Source organism: Macrotis lagotis, chromosome 2 (genome assembly GCF_037893015.1).
Source record: "Macrotis lagotis isolate mMagLag1 chromosome 2, bilby.v1.9.chrom.fasta, whole genome shotgun sequence".
NCBI classification, from domain to species: domain Eukaryota; kingdom Metazoa; phylum Chordata; class Mammalia; order Peramelemorphia; family Peramelidae; genus Macrotis; species Macrotis lagotis.
The window spans coordinates 63238940-63259193 of NC_133659.1; the positions used below are offsets into that span (position 1 = coordinate 63238940).

Below are 20254 nucleotides of genomic sequence, written 5' to 3' on the forward strand. Positions count from 1 at the left end.
TTTATAGATTTCATTCTTTGATAATTTAGCCTTTCAAAATTTGGAGGAAGATGACAGGGAAGATGAGTATAATTGTCACTATTCTGGACTCAATCCTGACCAAAAAAGAGGAATAGAAATGATAGGAAACTTGGGAGAAAATGACTTCTCCATCTCAGAGTTTGTGATAAAGAAGGGTAGGAAAACAAGACTAAGTCTGAAATATAGTCTAGATTTTGGGAAAGCAGATTTCAGAAATAGGATAGGATGACCATTATAATATTTCTATATTTCCAGAAGGAAATGGCAAAGCATTTCAGTATCTTTGCTAAGATCTGATCAAATGGTGTCACAAAGAGACAGATGTTACTGAAACAACTGAACAACAAAAATATAAAATTACATGTGTATGTATGTACATGTATATATAAATACATACACAAGTATGTGTATGTGTGCCACATACATAGTTGGTAAGAATATAAATTCAAAAGCAATACGCTCTTTTAATATTAATGTCAGGAGATAAATTAGATATTGTGAAATTAAAAGACTTTTGTATAAATTATATCAATGAAGTTGAGTTAAATAGGGAAGCTGTTGATGGGGAGGAATCTTTCTGATATCCAAGAAATATAGGGAATTAACAGAGATTCTATATTTATATGTACATATGTATGACTGAAAGTCGCTCATAAATAAATGATCAAAAGATATGAGCAAATGTTTTTAATAGAATTGCAAACTATTAACTACCATAAAATACTGCTCCAAATCACTAAAATGAAGAAACATGAAAATCAAAATAACTCTGAGATTACTCCTCATATGTAGAAAATTGATACAAAATATGGGGGGGGATCCATTTTGGAGAGGTTGTGCAAATACAGAACCCTAATACACTGTTTTAGAGCTTTGCATTTGTCTAATCAAACGGAAAAATAATTTAGAGTTATGTTAACAGATGATTTACATTGACACAACTTTTGACTTAGAAATCTCATTACTAGGCATATAATTTAAGCAAGTCAAAAGTAAAAATAAAAGTTCCTTAAATATCAAAATAAAATATTTCTTATAGCAAAGAACAAAGTAGGTGCCTATTGATTAGGGAGTGGCTAAACAAATTATGCTATATGCATATAGTAAAATATTACTGTGTCAAAAGAAATTATGAAGAACTTCGAGATCGAGAAGTATGGGAAAAGATAGGAACCAATGAAAAGTGAACTTTAAAAAGTACCATTACATCAACGTAAATGGAAAAAATAATAAAATGAAAATGAATGCTATTTAATTTTAATGACCAAGGTTGGCTTGAAAAAATATACATACCTCCTTTCCTTCTTTGCACAGATGGGGAATTAGGGATGTGGAATATTCTGTATATTGTGAGATATGAATGATGTTTAGTTGGTTTTGCTGAAATTTGCTCTCTCTGATTCTCAAAAAATTGTGTTGCAAAGGCTGGATTTCTGGGAAGGGGATAAGAGAGGAATATATTTAGAAATGAAGAGAAATAAAATAGTAACAAGAAAGAACTTTGACATTAAATAGAAGCTAAATCAATGTTAGACATGGCATCTCATTTGAGTTCTTTATTTCCTACAGATATCATCCATTTTATAGATTGCAAAACTGAGTCTGTGAGTGATTTAAGTGACATGCGCTTAATCACTTAAGTAGAAAATCTCAGAGATGAGAGTCAAATTTAGGTCTTCCTAATTCCAAGTCTCACACAGGACACCATGCTGTCTTTCATTTAGATGGGGACAAATGCCTAGATCTGTGCTTTATTTGGGTTGGGGGGATTCTGGTGAGATTGTAGGTGCTCTGAAAATAATCCTTCCAACAATCTATTTTCTTGATCCTCCCTCCTCCTAGCATTTCTGACAAATATTATTAATAAACTATAATTACTGGATTGTGATACAAACTGTTTGAGGAAAAAGGAGATAACAAGGTTTTCTGGAGAGAAACTGATTATGAATTTAGATCTAGGTTCAAACTATGGTTCTTTCACTTATTTCTAATCACTTAATCTCCATGAAGTTCAGTTTCATGGTTTCTAAAATGAGTGTTAGATTAGGACCTTTTCAATTCGAAAACATTATGATTTAGTTAATGATGCTTCTACCATGTTGAATCCAGTGCCCATAATTCTTTAGGGGAAGTAAGAAAAAGTGATTTAATTTTACCTCCCTCCCTACCCCAGTAAACCACCTGCTTTTTACTAACCCTCATCTATCATCATCTTTTAGATGAGATGAGAAGTGTAAACCAAGTCAGGCTGACTGGGATTATGGTTCATTTGCTTCCTGATATCAATTCCACTTTCTAGGAAAGATTTTGCTTGAAGCAATATAAATGGCATCATGTTCTGGATATTAGGTGAAGGCATGTATCATAAAAGGGGGAATCCTGATCTGGACCTGAAATTTTTTTTCAACTTTTTTCAGTTAAAATGCAACATGGGGAGGTGGGGGAGTCTACTTCCAAGTTCTACAAAAACCAGATGTTGTAGGCAAAAACATTACTCTTATCTTATCAAAAATGCCACTGTTTTAGATGCTTTTGGGAATTAAAATGTCTAACCCTTTCTAAACTATTTACTCAAACTCTTCTCTTTAAGAAAGCAAGGAGTTCAAAAGAGACTCTGACCCATTTCTTCTTTTTATCTGTTAAATAATTGAATTAACAAGAAAATTGAGAATTAAATTATTTCTTCAGCTCTTAAAGATCATTTGCCACAAAACCCTTTCATGTTTAATGATCTCTATTAAATTGAAAACTGAGTGGGTCAGCTAGGTGGCACAGTGGATAGAGTACCAGCCCTGGAGTCAGGAGGACTTGAGTTTGAATTCAGCCTCAAACACTTAATAATTACCCAGATATGTGACCTTGGGCAAGTCATTTAACCCCATTGCCTTGTCAAAAAAAAAAACCCAATAAAAAATTGAAACTGAGTTGCTGACCTCTAATGTGATTGGTCTAACTAGCCAAGGGAGAGTTAATCTGTATTTCATGAAGTACTACATTATCCTGGCTAAACAGAGTCAGACTTGGAAAGTATATAGCTAGAGTCAATGAAGTGTCTAATGTTCTAAGCTCAGAAAGGATAATTCCTCTATTAACAGACTTAAAAGTAATAGACTAAGTAGCCCGGGAAATAAACAAGAATAAATTAGAAGCCTGGGAAAAGTAGCCCATTCCGTGATCTTCTAAATCAAAAATCTAAATCTAAATCTGATCTCAAAAAATCTATTCAGGAGATAGGATAAGGACACCAATAAGTATAGGGATAGATTATTATGGGGAGAAAGGAAAGATTCATATAAAATACCCTATGGAAATTTGAGGAAGGAAACATCACTTTCACCTGGATAAAGAAGGGAAGACTTCAGAAAGGAGGTGGGAGTTGAAAGAAGAGAGTTTCAATAGGAAGAGATGGACAAATTATTGTGAAGGGCATTATTGGGAAGGGTAAAAAAATAAAAATGATTATAAGAGCTCACCCTATTTAAAAAAGCAGTCATCCTTTTGTTGTTATTTTATGGGAGGGAATTTGTTATTATCCCTTAAATATTCCAAAATGTTTTGAAAATAAGTGGAGGAAGGGAAGCAGACATTAAGCTGAGATAACTAATAGATAGCCTTTTTATTTTCATTGCCTCAAACTATAGTCTCTCTTAGAAAAGATTTTTGAACTGTAATTTCAGTTTCTTCTAAATTCATATAATAATATATTTTTGCTTTTTGGGAGAGGAAAATATTGCCAGGCACTCTCTGAAGAGCATTTAGGAAAGGTGTGGTCATATTCAATTATCAATTCCCTAAGACCATAAGCCATACTATCCTGTTAATTGGCAAAAATGTATGAACCATTAAGATCATTTAGATAGAAAGAATGTGTATATTTGTAAGTGTATTCTATGGATCTATTAAGACTTTAGTAATATTATATATGTAGAAATTATAGAAATTTAAATGTAAACTATCTTAGCTATTTTTTCCATTTGCCTTTCCTTGGCTATAAAACATACATTGGAATCAAGCTATTTCTTGGGTTTTTTTTTAATCACTGAAAGCTAAAGTTCAACTCAGGTGCCTTCTCCCTCCTATCTAAAGTCTTTGTTGATTCCCCTAGTCATAACTGACTTGTTAACAACATATTGAAAAACCTTTCATTTTTCTTCTTTCACGTTTAAAAATAACTTTAAATTCAAGTTCAAAGAATTTTTCCATTAAAAAAAGATAATTGATTGACTTATTTCTTAATTCTGAATGTTATTTCTTTAAGTGTTGAGAAAATTGTGTTGTTCCTTTCATTTAAGTTATATCCATCAAGAAAAAACTTGGCAGACTCTCCTTTGACCTAGTCCAAACAATGGGCCTAGTGACTCAAAGGATAGAGCACCAGCCCTGCATTCAGAAGGACCTGAATTCAAATCCTTCCTCAGACACTTAATAATTACTTATCTGGGTGACTTCAATTGGGTAAGTCACTTAATCCCATAAGCCTTGCAAAAAACAAAGCAAAAAAGCAAAAGAATAATATTCTACCTCTAGATAAAATTTAATCTTCTTATTAAAGCAGAAAATAAATTTGTTTCTTTTTTTTGGTTAAGCTTGGGCAAAGACAAAAGCATGTTCTTGGTTCTATTTATAAAAATAACAGTGAACTAATGACCCTTCTATTTTTTCTACTCATTTAAAAATGACCTTTATATTTCAGTTTTGTGTATATATATATATATATATATATATATATATATATATATATATATATATATCTCAAAAGAATACACTGAATATTTTCAAACACAGGACTATAATCATTACAATCACTATGTGATACCACTAAAAATGAACATTTCCTATTTCTAGATGGTGGGTGCCAAGGCAATCAAATAGAGACCCTATGGGGATTGACTCAAGGATCTGATGATGTTTAGATTAGAGAAGAGAATGTGTGGTGTGAGGAGAAAAACATGAATAATTGCTGTTTTCAAGTATTCAAAGGCCTCTCATGTGGAAGAAGGAATAAATATTTATTTTGAATGGTTCCAAAAGGCAGAATTAAGAATAATGCCTCAAAAAATGCAGTGGTTAATTTAAGCATTGAGGAAAGGAAATACTTCCTAACAATTAGAGTTGTCCAAAAATGGAATGGGCTACCTTGGGAGGTAGTTAGGATTATTTAGGATCTACCCAGATCCTGGATACCTGAATACTATCCCTTTTAATGGATTTAGTCAAAGATGGTATCAAAGAAATTAGTCATTTATTGCCTAGCAGGCTGCTGGAAAGAACTGAATGATCATAGGAAATGAAAGCTTTTGTGGAAGAGGGAAGTATTAGAACTTTTGAGACCTATGCAGAAGAAAGAGGGCAAGTTTAGAATCATATAGATACATGTGGCCAGCCAATCAAAAGTGAGGGGTATTACTGCTTCAAATTTATTATCATGATGGGTTGATGTCTTATTTAGCTTGCTGAACCACCTAAATTAGAAGGAATGATGTTCTGGACAAAATTTTGTGGTTTTACTTTTATTGAGTTGTTTTTGAGACTTGGTGAATTTATATGTGCTCCATTTCCTTTTCTTCCTCAATGCTGTTTGACAAAATGACATGGCTTACTATTGGGGAGTTCTTCATCTCTTTGAATTTTGCTGATTCACTCATTTATTTTTGCAATGATTTTTTTCTCCAGATAAAAATATATATGAATTTTTATTGTATTTTGTATTTTTGTTTTATTGTGCTTTGAGTGAGTGTTTTCTATATAGGAGTGGATCTCAAACCCATCAATGAATTAGATATACCACTACCATTGCCATTCATCTTGATTTTTGTCCTGCCACTGGACTTCAATGACTCTTGAAAAGAGAGAATGAGGCTGAGGACTTTGCATGATTCTGCCTCACTTAAATCCAATTCATGTGCAACCTAGAGATTACCCTATGATGTCACTAGTCCTCTTTGGAAAAAAGGACATAGGGGCGGCTAGGTGGCACAGTGAGTAGATCACCAGCCTTGGAGTCAGGAGTACCTGGGTTCAAATTCGACCTCAGACACTTAATAATTATCTCGCTGTGTGGCCTTGGGCAAGCCACTTAACCCCATTGCCTTGGAAAATCTAAAAAAAATGTACAGGTAACAGCACTTAAGTATATATGGTCATCTGGTTATTGATAAATTTACTATAATAGCTTTATCTCCTCAGCTTCGTTATGAGTTCCTTGAGGGTCATAAATAACATATGTACTGAGTGATTAGTGCTTGTTCATTGATTAGCACAGCACAGGAATATTCACAAAAGTACCTTTTCCTCCCCTTTTCTTCTTCTCCACCAAGATCAGCCTCCCTTCCACACACACAGGTATGGGGGACAAACACATTCACATACACACATGCACACAAAAATACACATAAAAATATATCTTCTACAGTGAAGAAATTTCTGAGAATCCCTCCAGGGGTTTACCAGAACCCAGTTTTCAATATGGATTAGAGAATTGAATCCTAGGAACTTTTCCTGTCTGGCTTAATGAATATCACTTTTCCTTGATTTTAATTTTTAATTTGATCTATTACCCTCTTCCTTTTCTGATTTTTCTTCCCAATTTCTGAATCTTACTCTAAATTTCACTATCTAAAATCATATTTCTTTCCCTTACACTCATTGTCATTCTTTTCTAGCTTAGAAAATACATGGGAGATGGGTGACTTGAGATCTTGAAGTTCTACTAAGCCACATCAACCATGACTATGATCAAGAGAAATGAGAAATGAGTAAAGAGTACTTCAGCAGGAGAGAAAAATTATCAGCAAGAAGAAATAAATTTGAGGAGAGAAAAGGTACATCTGGACTGTCCTGGAACATACACAAAATCTATGGAGATCCACAGAAACAAGCAAAATTTTTATTCTTCAAGTCCCAGGGTTCAGTCTGATAAAATGGATAGTGGACTAAGCCTGGGAGTAAGAAAAAGTATGACTTGTGTGATGATGGGCAAGGTTTGTAATCTATCATTTTCTCAGACACCTTTTTAAGACTCTAGATTGGCTACTGATTTACATTGTTGAAGAGGTCTTCCACAATGATGAAACCATAGACCTGGTCCTCTTCTCTGCCTCCTCATTCTTTCCCCTCAGTTATCATGTATCCAAACCTAGATATGGCCAAGAACCAGAAGTGAATGCATCTGAAATCTGATGATTTTAGCAGGTTTAATAAGTCCCTGAGGATAATTGTAATTATTTTAATTATTAATCATTAACAATATTATTATAGTCAAAAGTCCCAGAGCTCATTGGTATGAGACTCTTCCCTCATTGGTGGAGATCAGTGACCTGTACCTGAATAAAGACCAAAGTTGGAGAGAATGAGGAAGAAGAGAGATATAGGTTCTTCAGTCTCTTTGAATACTTCTCACTTAAAGCTTCAAAGTTGAAGATGGAGAGTGCCAACTCTTCTCCAGGTTTCTAAGGGAGAAAAAGACTCTGGGAAGAAACTAGCATGAGACAAACTGATAGTCTCCATCATGTCCTTAGTCTCGGCATACTCTAAAGAGATTTTGTGGGATTTCTTTTTGGTGGTGATTTAGGATCTTTCTTCTTGGTTAAGCTGAGCTATCTTATTCCCACAGTCAGGAAGTTTCCTTACTCTATATTGTCTAATATGTATATATTATTTGACTTCTTTTTTTTCTTTACACTTGGATAAATGAATTTCTTTGTTATTTGCTATGTGTTTTCTTTGTTGAACTGGTATTTAGTGGGAAGAGAGTCAAACCTTGGATACAGAGTTTGAGGTCTATAATAGTGTAATATGTATAATAGTGATTATACATAAAAATATTTATAGCAACTTTTTGTGGTAGCAAGGAATTGGAAATCAAGGGGATGCCCATCAATTGGGGAATGGCTGAACAAGTTGTAGTATATGTAAAAACTGATAAGCAGTCAAATTTCAAAAAAAAACCTGGAAAGACTTACATGAACTGAGGCTAAGTGAAGCAAGCATAACCAAAAGAAAATTCTACATAGTGACAGCTTTGTGTGATGGTCAGCTATGACAGACTTAACTCTTCTCAGCAATATGGATAGAAAATGCCTTCCCCACCCAGAGAAAATGCTATGGAATATGAATGTAGTTCAAAGCATACTATTTTAACTTTTTTAAAATTTGTTTTTTGTTTTTCTTTCTTGTGGTTTTCCCCTTTTATTCTGATTAGTCTTACAACATGAATAATATAGGAATATGTAATTGTGCATGTATAATTTATATTGGATTGCTTCTTGAGGAGGGGGAGAGAAGAGAAGAAGGAAGAAAATTTTATAAAAATTAATGTTGAAAACTATCTTTACATGAAACTGATAAAAATAAAATACCATAAAGATTTTTCTAAGTGATGATTAGGAGAAGCTAGGTCATATAGTAGATAATGTATTGGCCCTGGAGGCAGGAGAAACAGTTCAAATCTGGTGTCAGTCATTTTTTAGCTTTGTGACCCTGCGCAAGTCACTTAGTATTTCAAAAAAAGAAAAGAAAAGAAAATCAAAATCATGATTAGTAGTTTAGCTTGAACCTAAAATTATACCACCTAAACTAGAGAAATCATACATGTGGCATGGGAGCCCACATTGGTCCATTACACAAATGAGAGCAGCTTAAACCATGTTACAATGAAATTGGGAAATAATTAACAAAATAAATAAAATTATAATAAAGCACATAGAAAATATTACATTTTAAAACCAAGTTATTATGTAGCCCTCAAGGATCCTTATGAATTCATTAATGGTCTACATTTCTAATTGAGTGTGATACTACTACATAGGCTAATAATATTTAATGGAGAAAGATACAGTTCTATCCCAGGTTCCCTCTTTCTGAGAGGGAGCAGTTGACCTCTGGCCCAAATCTTTAGCTTCTTCTCTTGGCAAGAATTAAAGTTCTCCCTTGAAGAAAATTAGAGAAAGGAGATACTAGAGACATATTTATCCTTGTTTCCTTGTTAGCCAGGCATTATTTATCTAAGCATCTTTTTAAAATTATAAACTATAGATAAACTCCGCTGATCTGAATTGCTTTGAGAGATCCTTCCACATTGATGAAACCATAGGTTTGGTCCTTTCCTCTTCCTCCTTGAAATTGTCCCCCTTTATTTTCCATTCACATCTAGAAGTGATGAATCTAACATCTGATCATCTCAGTAGACTTAGTAAGACTTCTCTCATTCTAAGGTGAAAATAATAATTGTAATAATAACAATAATGTATATACCAGTTTAATGTATATACCAGTTTAAAGGTTACAAAACTCCTTTCATATGAGCCTCACAAAACTTCTCTGAGGTAGAGGCTATTATTATCATTTTGGTTCACAGATGAGAAAAGAGAGGGGAAGGACTTAAGAGCTCACTCCAATAATAATTAACTGAAGAGGAATTTGAACTCAAATCTCATCTCTTAAGGCTACCATCACTCTGTATATTATGTCTCACTGTCTCTGAGAGATTAAAGAAACTGGTATAGGGTAGACTGTTTTCAGAAACCAGTTTTCTCTTGAAGATCATAAACCCTATAGGCAAATTAGAGGTCATTTAAAGTGTTTATCAGGAGTATGGGGGTTAGGAGGGTATTATTTTATTTTTTGATATACACTTAAAAAGTTGATATGCAAAAGGTAGCCTAAGCATCATAAAGTCAACCAGGGAATTTTAAAGGTCAAAACAGGGAGTTGATTCTTTTCCCCTTCCCAGCATCCCTTATGAGACCATGGCAACTTCATGAAGGAACTGAAAACAGATATTAAGCTAAATCTCATAGTTTGGAAAAAAGCCATTTTTTTGTGGTATTTTCTTTATTTTTGGTCCTAAGGCATAAGTTAATTTCTTGTTCATTTTCCTACTGGAAACATTTGGATATCTGAACACATGTACTGGAGAGAAACATCTCATACTCTTAAATAAAAAAGGCAGAAGAAGAAATCTGTTTAAATGACATTTTAAGGAACACAGAAAGAGCCCGAGAGAGAGAGAGGAATGTTTAAGAATGAGATGAGTTACTAAGGAATTTTCTCTCCTAGAAATTCTTCAGCCTGAGAGAAATCTCTTGCACTATCTGAGGTACCTGGAGGTCAATCTTGCCTTGTAGAAGGAGAGTGGACTAGGGTCTTTTCAGAACTTGGATTAAGTATTTCAGGATGAATAGGACAAATCCTGGAAAAACTTGGCAAAGACTTTTTTCCTTTCTAATATCACTCAATCGGGGCAGCTAGGTGGTACAGTGTATAGAGCACCAGCCCTGGAGTCAGGAGTACCTGAGTTCAAATCCGGCCTCAGACACTTAATAATGACCTAGCTGTGTGGCCTTGGGCAAGCCACTTAACCCCATTGCCTTGCAAAAACCCAACAAAAAAACACAAGAAATAAAAAATGAATAATATCAATCAATCATTTACTTGGGCCAGGCACATACTCATGGCTTTTTGATATGGAAGCAATCATTTTCTGGATTATCTCAGTTCAAATTCTACCTCTGAGGGTCACTATCAATGGGATAGTACACAAGACCCTTAACCTTCTCAGTTTCCTTATCTGAAAAAATGAGGGGGTTGGAATAAATATACTCTAAAGTAGCTCCTAGCTCTATACTTATGATCCTAAGGGAATGTTTACTATTTTTCAAATACACATGATAAGTTTGAACTTATTAAGGATCTAGGAGGGATATTGAATCATTAAACAACAGAAGGAAAATGTCATACTTGTTTGACTTCAGCTTGGGTCTTTGATATGAAACAATTCCAAGACTAGGATTAAATTAAGGTAAATCCTCACAGTATTGGGAAATTGGGAATGTGTGTATGAATATATATATATATATATATACATATATATATATACACACACTCATATACCTGCATTTATCATGATATGCATGTATTGAGTATGCATGTATGTGTATATGTGCATACATGTGTTTGTGAATGTGGATATGTATGTGTATGTGTAGCAAGAGATAAAACAGTATCTTAATTTGGCTTTTCATCTTTACTCAGCATTTGCTGGCCTGGAAGGGATGACACCCAAGAGACTGGGGAAAATGCCAAAAGTCTGACCTCTCCAAGCCTGCCCCCTCCCCCCTCTTCCCTGTCATCTCCACCCACCCTATGACACTCAGCTGTGATATAGAATGACAGAGGACTGGTTTAAAATGTCAGCCCCAAGCTCCTGCAGAAGGCTATCACTCACTCTACAAACTGGTCAAGCAGGAGTCTTCCTTTTCATGTAGAAAGAATCATTCTCCTTCCTCCCTTCATCATGGCCTATCTGGGAGCCCACTTTGCCTTTAGATCCCGTTGGCAAAAGACAGATGATGAGCTGTGTCGGCATAGCATGTCCTTCATCCTTCACAGGGCGATTCGCAATGACTTCTTTCAGAGTTATCTCTATCTCCTGGAAAAACTCTCTCTGGGTGAGTACATGAGACCTCTAGGGTCACAACCGAGAGATGTTTGGGGCTTGTGGGGGAAAGTGACAGGAAAGGAACCTTTTATATATTCTTTTGCTGCTACAAATCACACAGAAGGCAACTTTCAGCAGACATATGGCTGAAGAGTTCTTTTATGAGAGAGAAGAGAGCAGACTCTGGGGAGCTGTACCTTAAATTGTGAGTTAGGATTGCAGGTTTTTATTCTGAGATTCACAGGAGTCAAGGCATTTCACTGCCCATTTGATATCTAGAATTAGAAGCACTTCCTTTCCCTGAAGGAGATGCTCTTTGGTGCATGGAAAGTATACTCAATGGTGCTAAGGTTAAAGGTTTGTTGTTCAATCATTTCAGGTATTCTTGACTCTTCATTTGGGGTTTTCTTGGCAAAGAAATTGGAGTGGCTTGTCATTTCCTTCTCTAGCTCATCTTATAGATTATCTCAGTCCAAATTCTCCCTCTGAAAGCTACCATCTACGGGACTGTGCCCAAGATCCTTAGGAATGTTAATGTATTCAATTTCTTTAACTGAAAAATGAGGGGGGTGGAATAGACATCTTCTAAGTAACTCCAAGCTCTGTATTTATGATCCTAAGGTGATCTTTATTGTTTTGCAAATACATAGGGTAAGTTTGAACTTAAGGATCTGGGAGGGGTGCAGAATCATTAAACACTGATAGCAAAATGGTGTATTTATTTGACTTCAGCTTGAGTCTTTGATAAGTCCCCTTTATTAGACTTAATTTGATTTTAAATATGTCCAATGTGATATTCTCCCCAAATTCTTGCACTTTAAAATATCCTTCTTTGATCTCTTTGAGTCACAATAGTAAACATAGAAAAGGAAAAAAAGCAGCTTTTGATTCTTTTTATTTGATGGGGATGGGAGTCAGAATAGGAAGGGGAGTTGTTATGAGAAATTGGATAATAGTTCTTTAGTTTCAGAGAATTGAACAATAGCGTAATAAAAGGCTTATCAAGTCTGTTTATCTTTATTTCTATTGAGTTGGTCACTTCAGAGAATCATTTATAGTCAAGCTATAGGAAATAAAATCAAGACTAAGGAACAAGTTAGTTTTATAAAGTCTTGAATTTTTTCAGGAATAGCAAAGGAGTTATTCATGTATGGTTCCTCGAAAATTTTTCTGAGACTAACTGAAAGCCCATTTAGGTCTTAGATGAAATTGGGAGGTTTTTAGAGTCTGGAAATAGTTAGCAAGTTTAATTCAATTTAACTCACATTTAAGTGCCTATCACATGCCAGGCATCATCCTTTGTGATGGGAATATAAAGACACAATATTCCCTGCCCTTGAGAACCTCATAGTTTTCAGGAGAATACAACAGGTTCACAGATAAGTATATGTAAAAGAATATAAAGAATTTTAAATATGGAGGGAACATTTACAAATAGGGGAAGGAAGAAAGGTTCTGTTTAGAAAGTAGTACCTGGAGGAATGTTTTGAAGCAAATTGTGCTACTTGAGGGAAATGTGAATAAAGAACAATTTGAACCAAGGCTTTTATGTCTAAACTATTTCTGAAGGTGGGATTTTGTTCATGAAAAATCAAAAGAAGCTCACCCTTGTTGAATTGTCTTGAAGTTGGATCAACTAACTTTTGAATGAATGAAGATAAAGGCATTTATCAAGTGTTTGCTAATTTATATATTCTAATAGAGAAAGATAATATATATGTATATGCATATGCATATGCATATGCATATGCATATACATATATATATATATATATATATATATATATATATATATATATATAGTGGTGTCATGGGAAGTTTTTTGATCTGGTTAGACACTGGAATTGTTAGATCAACTTAGGTCTGATTAGATATTAAGAACTCTCACAATCAGGAACATAATGTCCATAGGGGGGAGTCAGAGTTCCTAGGAAATTGAGGGTATGTATGAGGATCTTCAAAATCTATTAGTTTATTTTCACAATGCCCCATGTCAAAAGTAAAGGAGTTTGTAGCCTAACTTTACATAAAGGGAAATGGAAACTCAGAGGAGTGTTGTAATTTATCTGTAGTCTTATAGGTAGTGGTAGAATCCAGAACCCAACATTGAAGCATTAGATAGTAGATAGCATAGTTGATACAATGCTGAACCTCGGACCAATATAAAACTGAGTTTGAATTCTACGTCAGATGCTTACTGGCTGTATGACCTTAGGCAAGTCACTTAGACATTAGACCTCAGCTTCCTCATCTCTAAAATTGTAATAATAATAATAATAATAATATAATCTCTCACAGGGTAAGGGTGAAGATCAATTGAGATAAACTATTTAAAATGTTTTAAGAACCTTAAGGCACTTATCAGTGTTACCTATTAGTATCTAGCAGGTTGCAGTCTATTCTTCTTAGCACTGAAAAATCTCTCAAAGTTTATTCTGGTGTATTCAAATTGTGACTGGCTTGTTTAATTTAGGTAAGCATATACTACAACTGAATGGAATTTATTCTGACCATTTAAAATCACACTATCTACAGCTGTCTCATTTATGTAATCACCATGTTTAGGTAACTCTCAGAATCTTCCAGCAATGCTTTTTAAGATAGCACCTGAGATCCATATGCTACTTTCTAGGGAATAATTTTTTTATGTCTTCATTTAGTTATGGATAGTATATTGAGTTGTATAATTGATATTAGTACTCAATATTTCCTCTCATCTTTTTGCCATTATTTCTTTGCTTATTGTAGACAAATGAACTTAACTCATGTAAAATCCTTAGTGTATTTTCCAGGTCTAACTTAGATAACTCTTCTTTGGAGAAACCTTTCCTCTTCATTTTATGATTGATGAAATGGTTGCTAACTTCTTTCGAGGTTCATTTTGGGTGTTGAAAGCTTTCTTTATCCCCCTTGTTTTCATCTTAAATGATCTTTTGCTTGCTTTTGTTATAACCAATATCCCCTCTCCCTCATAAATTAAAATCCTTGAGATTAGGGACAGTATTTCTTTTTTTTGTAGCCTCAGGGGACATTGTAGATATCTAGAAGAATCAGAACTTAAGAATACCTTGAATATGTGTCAATAGATGCAATACATTTTTTTAAGCACAGGGCAAAAAGAATAGAGATAGAATGAAAAAACTACTTCAAAGTAAAATTTCATTAAATTCTTTCACAACAATTGATGTGCCTTGTACTTGCAGCATTGATAAATTTGTTAAATTTAATTGAATTGAATACCTTATTAAAGGACCATAAATGAATCTTTACCTTTCTGAGGAAAAAGTCCTCTTCAGTTCTTTTCACTCTCTGCTAACAATCTCATTCATAGATAACCACTATAATGATGATGTCATGATGATGATGATGATAACTAGCATTTACATAACTTTTTTAAAGGTTTTTTTTGGCAAGGCAATGGGGTTAAGTGACTTGCCCAAGGCCACACAGCTAGGTAATTATTAAATGTCTAAGACCAGATTTGAACTCAGGTACTCCTGACTCCAGAGCCAGTGCTCTATCTGCTGCATCACCTAGCTGCCCCCATTTATATAACACTTAAAGATTTTTCAAAGTACTTTACAAACATTTCATATTATTCTCAGACCAGCCCTAGGAGGAAGGTATTATTTAGTAACATCTCCATTTTACTAATAATGGAACTGAAGCAAAGGTTAAGTCACTTGCCTGGGATCCCTCAGCTACTAAGTATCTGAGACTGGACTTGAACTCAGATCTTCCTGTCTTCAGTTGTGGTCTTCTATCCACTGAGCCTGTTAATTACATCAAATAACAATTTTATAGTTCTAATTTTACATTCAGATCTGAATCTCCAACTGATGGTTGGATAACTTTTCTTGGATGGCTCAAATTCAAAATAGCCTAAATTGAGCTATTATCTTTTCCTCTAAACACTCTCCTTTTGACTTTATTCTTTGATCCATTGGCATTAAAACTCACCCTATTTTGTCATATTCAAAATCTGGGAGTAATCTTTAACACTTCTTCAACTCCCATTTTCAATCAGATCCTGCATCCTTTCAATTCTACTTCTACCATATTTTCCAGATCTCTTCTGTCCTCTGTCCCATCTCCCCTGCTGCTTCCCATAGTTTGGCCTGTTGAATTACAATCCAATGGTTTCACTGCCAAAAGCTGTAAAGAAATCTTCCCTATCTTTAACCTGCAAACTATCCTTTACATTGGTACCAGACACAGTTGACATAGTCATAAGGAAGTTATATAACTACCTCTTTGATCAAAATCTTTCAACAATTCCTTATTACCTTCTGAACTGCCAAATTCCTTTGGCCAATATTTGGGGTTTTTCATAATCTGGGGTGACTCTACTTCCTCAGGTTTGTCTCATTCATCTCCTTTCCATATACTCTGTACTGCAACCAAACTGAATGAATTACTGTCCCCTACATATACTCTGTTCTTCTTTACCTCTGGATCTTCGTTTACAACAAATTCTGGTCAGAAGCACAGAATTTCTTATTTGAGAGAGCTTTCTCATATAGTTCAGTTGGTACCTGAAAACAGTTTCTCCAATATGCCTGACAAGAGTCAAGAGATGACCTCTGCTCAAAGACTTCGGAGAAGCCACTATGTTTCAAGGTTGCCCATCACTTTGGGATAGCTCACTTTATTGGCATACTTTCCCTTTCCCCAGATAATTTGGATTGAATTCTTATGTATTCTTTAAAAGTCTAACTAAAATAACATCTCTTTTGTGAAAATTTCCATGATACCTGAGGTGAAATGATGCAATCATCTTTAGCTTTATCTAGCACTTCTGGACCTCTCTAATGGAACTATCATGTTCTTTGTATAATAATAATTATTTGGGCATGTGCCCCTCTCCTAGGCTATAAGACTCAGGAGAATAGTAACTTTGTACTATCAAAACTTTGTATTTGTCTTCCACGTAATAGCATAATACTAGATGTATAACTTGTACTTAATAAATGTTTGCTTAATTATATTTAATTGAATCAAGAAGACAAGCTCTAAGCATTATTAGGGAACTAAACCTTCATTTAAATACCTAAGCATTATTAGAGAACTAAATCTTCATTTAAAGGACTAAATATATATACATATAAATTAATTAGTTGATATCACATTGAAAATCCGGGATAAGTTTAAAGGCAGACGGGCGAGGGAAATCAAAATGAAAACAAATCATTTTCTGATAGACTAAAAGAAAGATGAGCAATATGTTGCTTATAAATATGGGATATTTATCTTTTCAGTTGTTTTTTTAGAAAGATATATTTCATATAAATCTAATCCATTTTAATGAATTCTAAGTCTTCAGGAGCAAATCAGTGCTATACAGAAAACAATAACTTCCCTGTAATTAATTAGAGAGTCGAGGGATTGAGTAGTTAGATAGCAAGGGTGCTGAGTACCCCTGATTAAATGAAAAAGTCCCTTTTAATCCAATGCCTTGATCTCTGGAGGACTTGATCAGGTCTTTAACAGGAAAAAGTCTGAGTATTTTGCCACTTGGCCAAAATGATGCAAGTCTAGGAGGTGCAGACAAGTTCAAGAAGTGCTAAACCCAAAAATAGTTTTGGCTGTTGGAAAGTTGTGTTATACTCTGATCTGGGAGGAATCAACATTTAGCCTAAGTAATAATTGAGAATATTAGTTGTTCCTCAGTATTTTTATTTCTTTAAAGATCATTTTTATATCATTAAAATATGTTATGTTAATATTAGTTAATATTTATGCTTAGTTTTTTTTAACAAAGGTATGTTTTCATTTTTAAAAGTGTGGGGAAATAATTTATATAATTTTAATTTGTTCTTTCAGCTATACCATGCCTATAATCAAAATTTCTTATTTTCAAATTACCCAGAAAATAAACCTGGTTTTCTGTGTTGTTTTGATTAGGGATATCGAGGGGATTGAGACCTAAGATTATGGTTGCCTTAAGACTAATTCTGGGTTTAAAAGTAGCTGGCATTCATTACCAAGTACTGATGCACCATGACTTGCCCAAGGAGAAATATTCAGAATGTCCTTTTGAAAACTGGGGAGGGGGGTCCAACTTGATTGCAATTATTCAGAGATCTTATGACTAGCAATTGGTGTTTATTGGGATGAACATTAGGTCTTCTTTACAAAAGTAAGCCTTCCTGTCCTAGATACAAGGAAAGATTTTGGATTGAGGATTATTATGGAAAGAAAGTGTACATTTATGTACTATTATGGAAGAAGAGTCTGTACAACTTTGTAGAGAAAGAGGAAATCAATCTTTGCACCTAAAACATTTTAAAATGATGTTTTATTTTGAAGTTCTTTCCTGAAATCATTTCCCTGGGCTGCAGAGATTAATGATTGAACAAGCAATTAAAATTCCCCATTTGTTTTATGAGAAGCACTGCTTACCATTGCCAAGCTCTAAAAGAACGAGAGCAATGCCTGGTAGCCATCGTCCCAGATGGAACTGATGCCAATTTTTGTCGTGCAACCTTTTTTGATTAGAATGTAGTGTGAGAAAATCCATTCAAAACACAGATTTTTGTGCTGGTACATTTAGAAAGAAAGGTACTCTTTGGTGGTAACAAATATATTTTGGTACACTAATAATTTAATCTAGGGACCTATTTGAAGAGAATTGTGTGTATATGATTGTACAAGAGAACAGAAAAATGAAAGAAGTGAACATTATTATATTATTCTGAGAATGGAGGATTAATGGAACTATTCATAGATCATATAGAGTGTTTAATAACAACTAACTCCCCCCCAAAAAATTATATCCAAAATCCAAGTGATACCTAGAACATATGACATTTTGGCTTTTTTGTTTGTTTGTTTTTGCAAAACAATATGATTAATGATTTGCCCAAGGTCACACAGCTGAGTAATTATTAAGTGTCTGAGGCTGGTTTTGAACTCAAGTCCTCCTGACTTAGGGCAGTGAGGTGGCCTGAAGATGTGACATTTTAAAAAGTTCAAGAGACATCATTTCTGGAGAATTTAATCATTTATTAAAATGGCCAGCAGGATCTTAATAAAAGAAAGGTCATTTTGCCATCTCTCTTAGGCTAAAGACAATCATGGCAGATACAATTTATGTATCATTCAAGCAATGAGGGGCTTCTAATGATATGTCATCCTTGAACAAAGAAATAGTCTTGGGTTTCTAGAAAAAGAATGTTTCCACCCAATCTTGAGTAGAGGACACTGGATTTCCCTTCCTTGCATTAAATCCCTTGTAAGATTAGGTGAGTCTAAAATGAATAAGAGAACTCTGAATCTTTCCAAGATATTCAGACTCAAACCATACTAATATATAATTGAGAAATATTTTAATATAATGTATAAAACACATGAAACAGATAATGTTAATGTGTGTTTTTCTTATATACTACCCGCAGGATTCCTTATGTATGGTTAGGTGGCCCCATCTCTGTTTGAATTTGATATTATTAACTGCCTTATAGCAACTAGATCAGAGTCCAATGGATATGGAAGGCAGTCAAAAATAGGCAATAATGCTCTATTACTGGGTCTGGCACTGATATAGTGGGTAGTCTGCTTTAGAACTACTACTACATCCAGGACTATCAATCTTTTTTGTTTTTTGTTTTTTCTTCTTTTTTTTTTTTTTTTTTTAGCAAATAACTATCCTCAGTGCCCAAGAGTATATCTGTTATGATAGTTCAAGGAGGATATAGATATGGATTCCCTAAAGGGTAGACTAGGACTATTTTCAACTGAGGATATTTACCCCCAATATAGAAAATTTCCAGAAAATACTAGTTACTCACTAAGGAAGCATTAACAATAAGCTTATTGGCTCATTCTACAATCTCAGAGTCACTTTTAACCAATTAGGAAGTTTCCATGCATTCATAAGAGCACTCCCCATCTTATGCAATTGGTTGACCTTTATAAAGTTAGTGGTTAGTTCTAGGGCAATTAGTTTTGCTCTTTGGAGAAAAAAATCTATTATAAAAGTACATATAATAAATAAACTTTAAAGTAGGGGACTCCTGAGAGCAAACATGCAGGCATCAGTGAGGAAGGGGTAGGGGAGGTGGTCACAGTAGTAGTGAGATAGTCTCAGTCAAGGCAGATTACTCTTTACACAGGTCCATGAGCCAGACAAGGTTCTTACTGTTCGTTATTATATTCACTTTAGCTAAGTAGCACCTTTCATTTTTTTTGCAAGGCAAACGGGGTTAAGTGGCTTGCCCAAGGCCACACAGCTAGGTAATTAATAAGTGTCTGAGGTCAGATTTGAACTCAGGTACTCCTGACTCCAGGGCCGGTGCTCTATCCACTGTGCCATCTAGCTGCCCCGCACCTTTAATTTTCAGTCAGCACACTGTTGGTATTGGTCTTAACCCTGGATCCCTCTTCCCTCATCTAGAGGAAGGTGGCAGCCCATATTGAGAAGGGAGTTTTCTCTTACAAGCCCTGCAATCCTAGATTCAATTCCTTTGGGTAGTAGTGCAGCTATTTAATAAACACTTTTTTTGGGGGGACTTATATTCACTCCTTGTCAAGGTCTTCTTTTAGGATAGCTTAATTTGTATTTGAACATGATCTTTCCATGTGACCTTGGGCAAATCCCTTCATCTTTCTTGGCCCATATCCTCATCCATATCATTGGAATCTTGGACTAAATGATCATGAAGGTACTCTCCCTATTCTATTCAACTGTCTTCCTGGTGATCTTGACCTGGCTGCTGTTCACATACTGCATTACCTCCCCTGCTTTTCACCTTCTGCTCTGGGTCCACTAATAATCTATACTACCATAGCTTTTGG

At 34.6% G+C, this 20254-nt stretch overlaps 1 protein-coding gene across 1 annotated transcript in view; it reads left to right on the top strand.

Annotated features, from left to right (window-relative positions):
* The first annotated feature begins 11220 nt into the window (after positions 1-11220).
* The window catches only part of NTMT2 (N-terminal Xaa-Pro-Lys N-methyltransferase 2), a 33246-nt gene continuing 24212 nt past the window's right edge, over positions 11221-20254 (top strand). Inside the window, exon 1 of the mRNA XM_074220365.1 lies at positions 11221-11468. Coding sequence (XP_074076466.1) covers positions 11315-11468 — 154 coding nt within the window. The 5' untranslated portion in view covers positions 11221-11314. The remainder of the gene's footprint in view (positions 11469-20254) is intronic.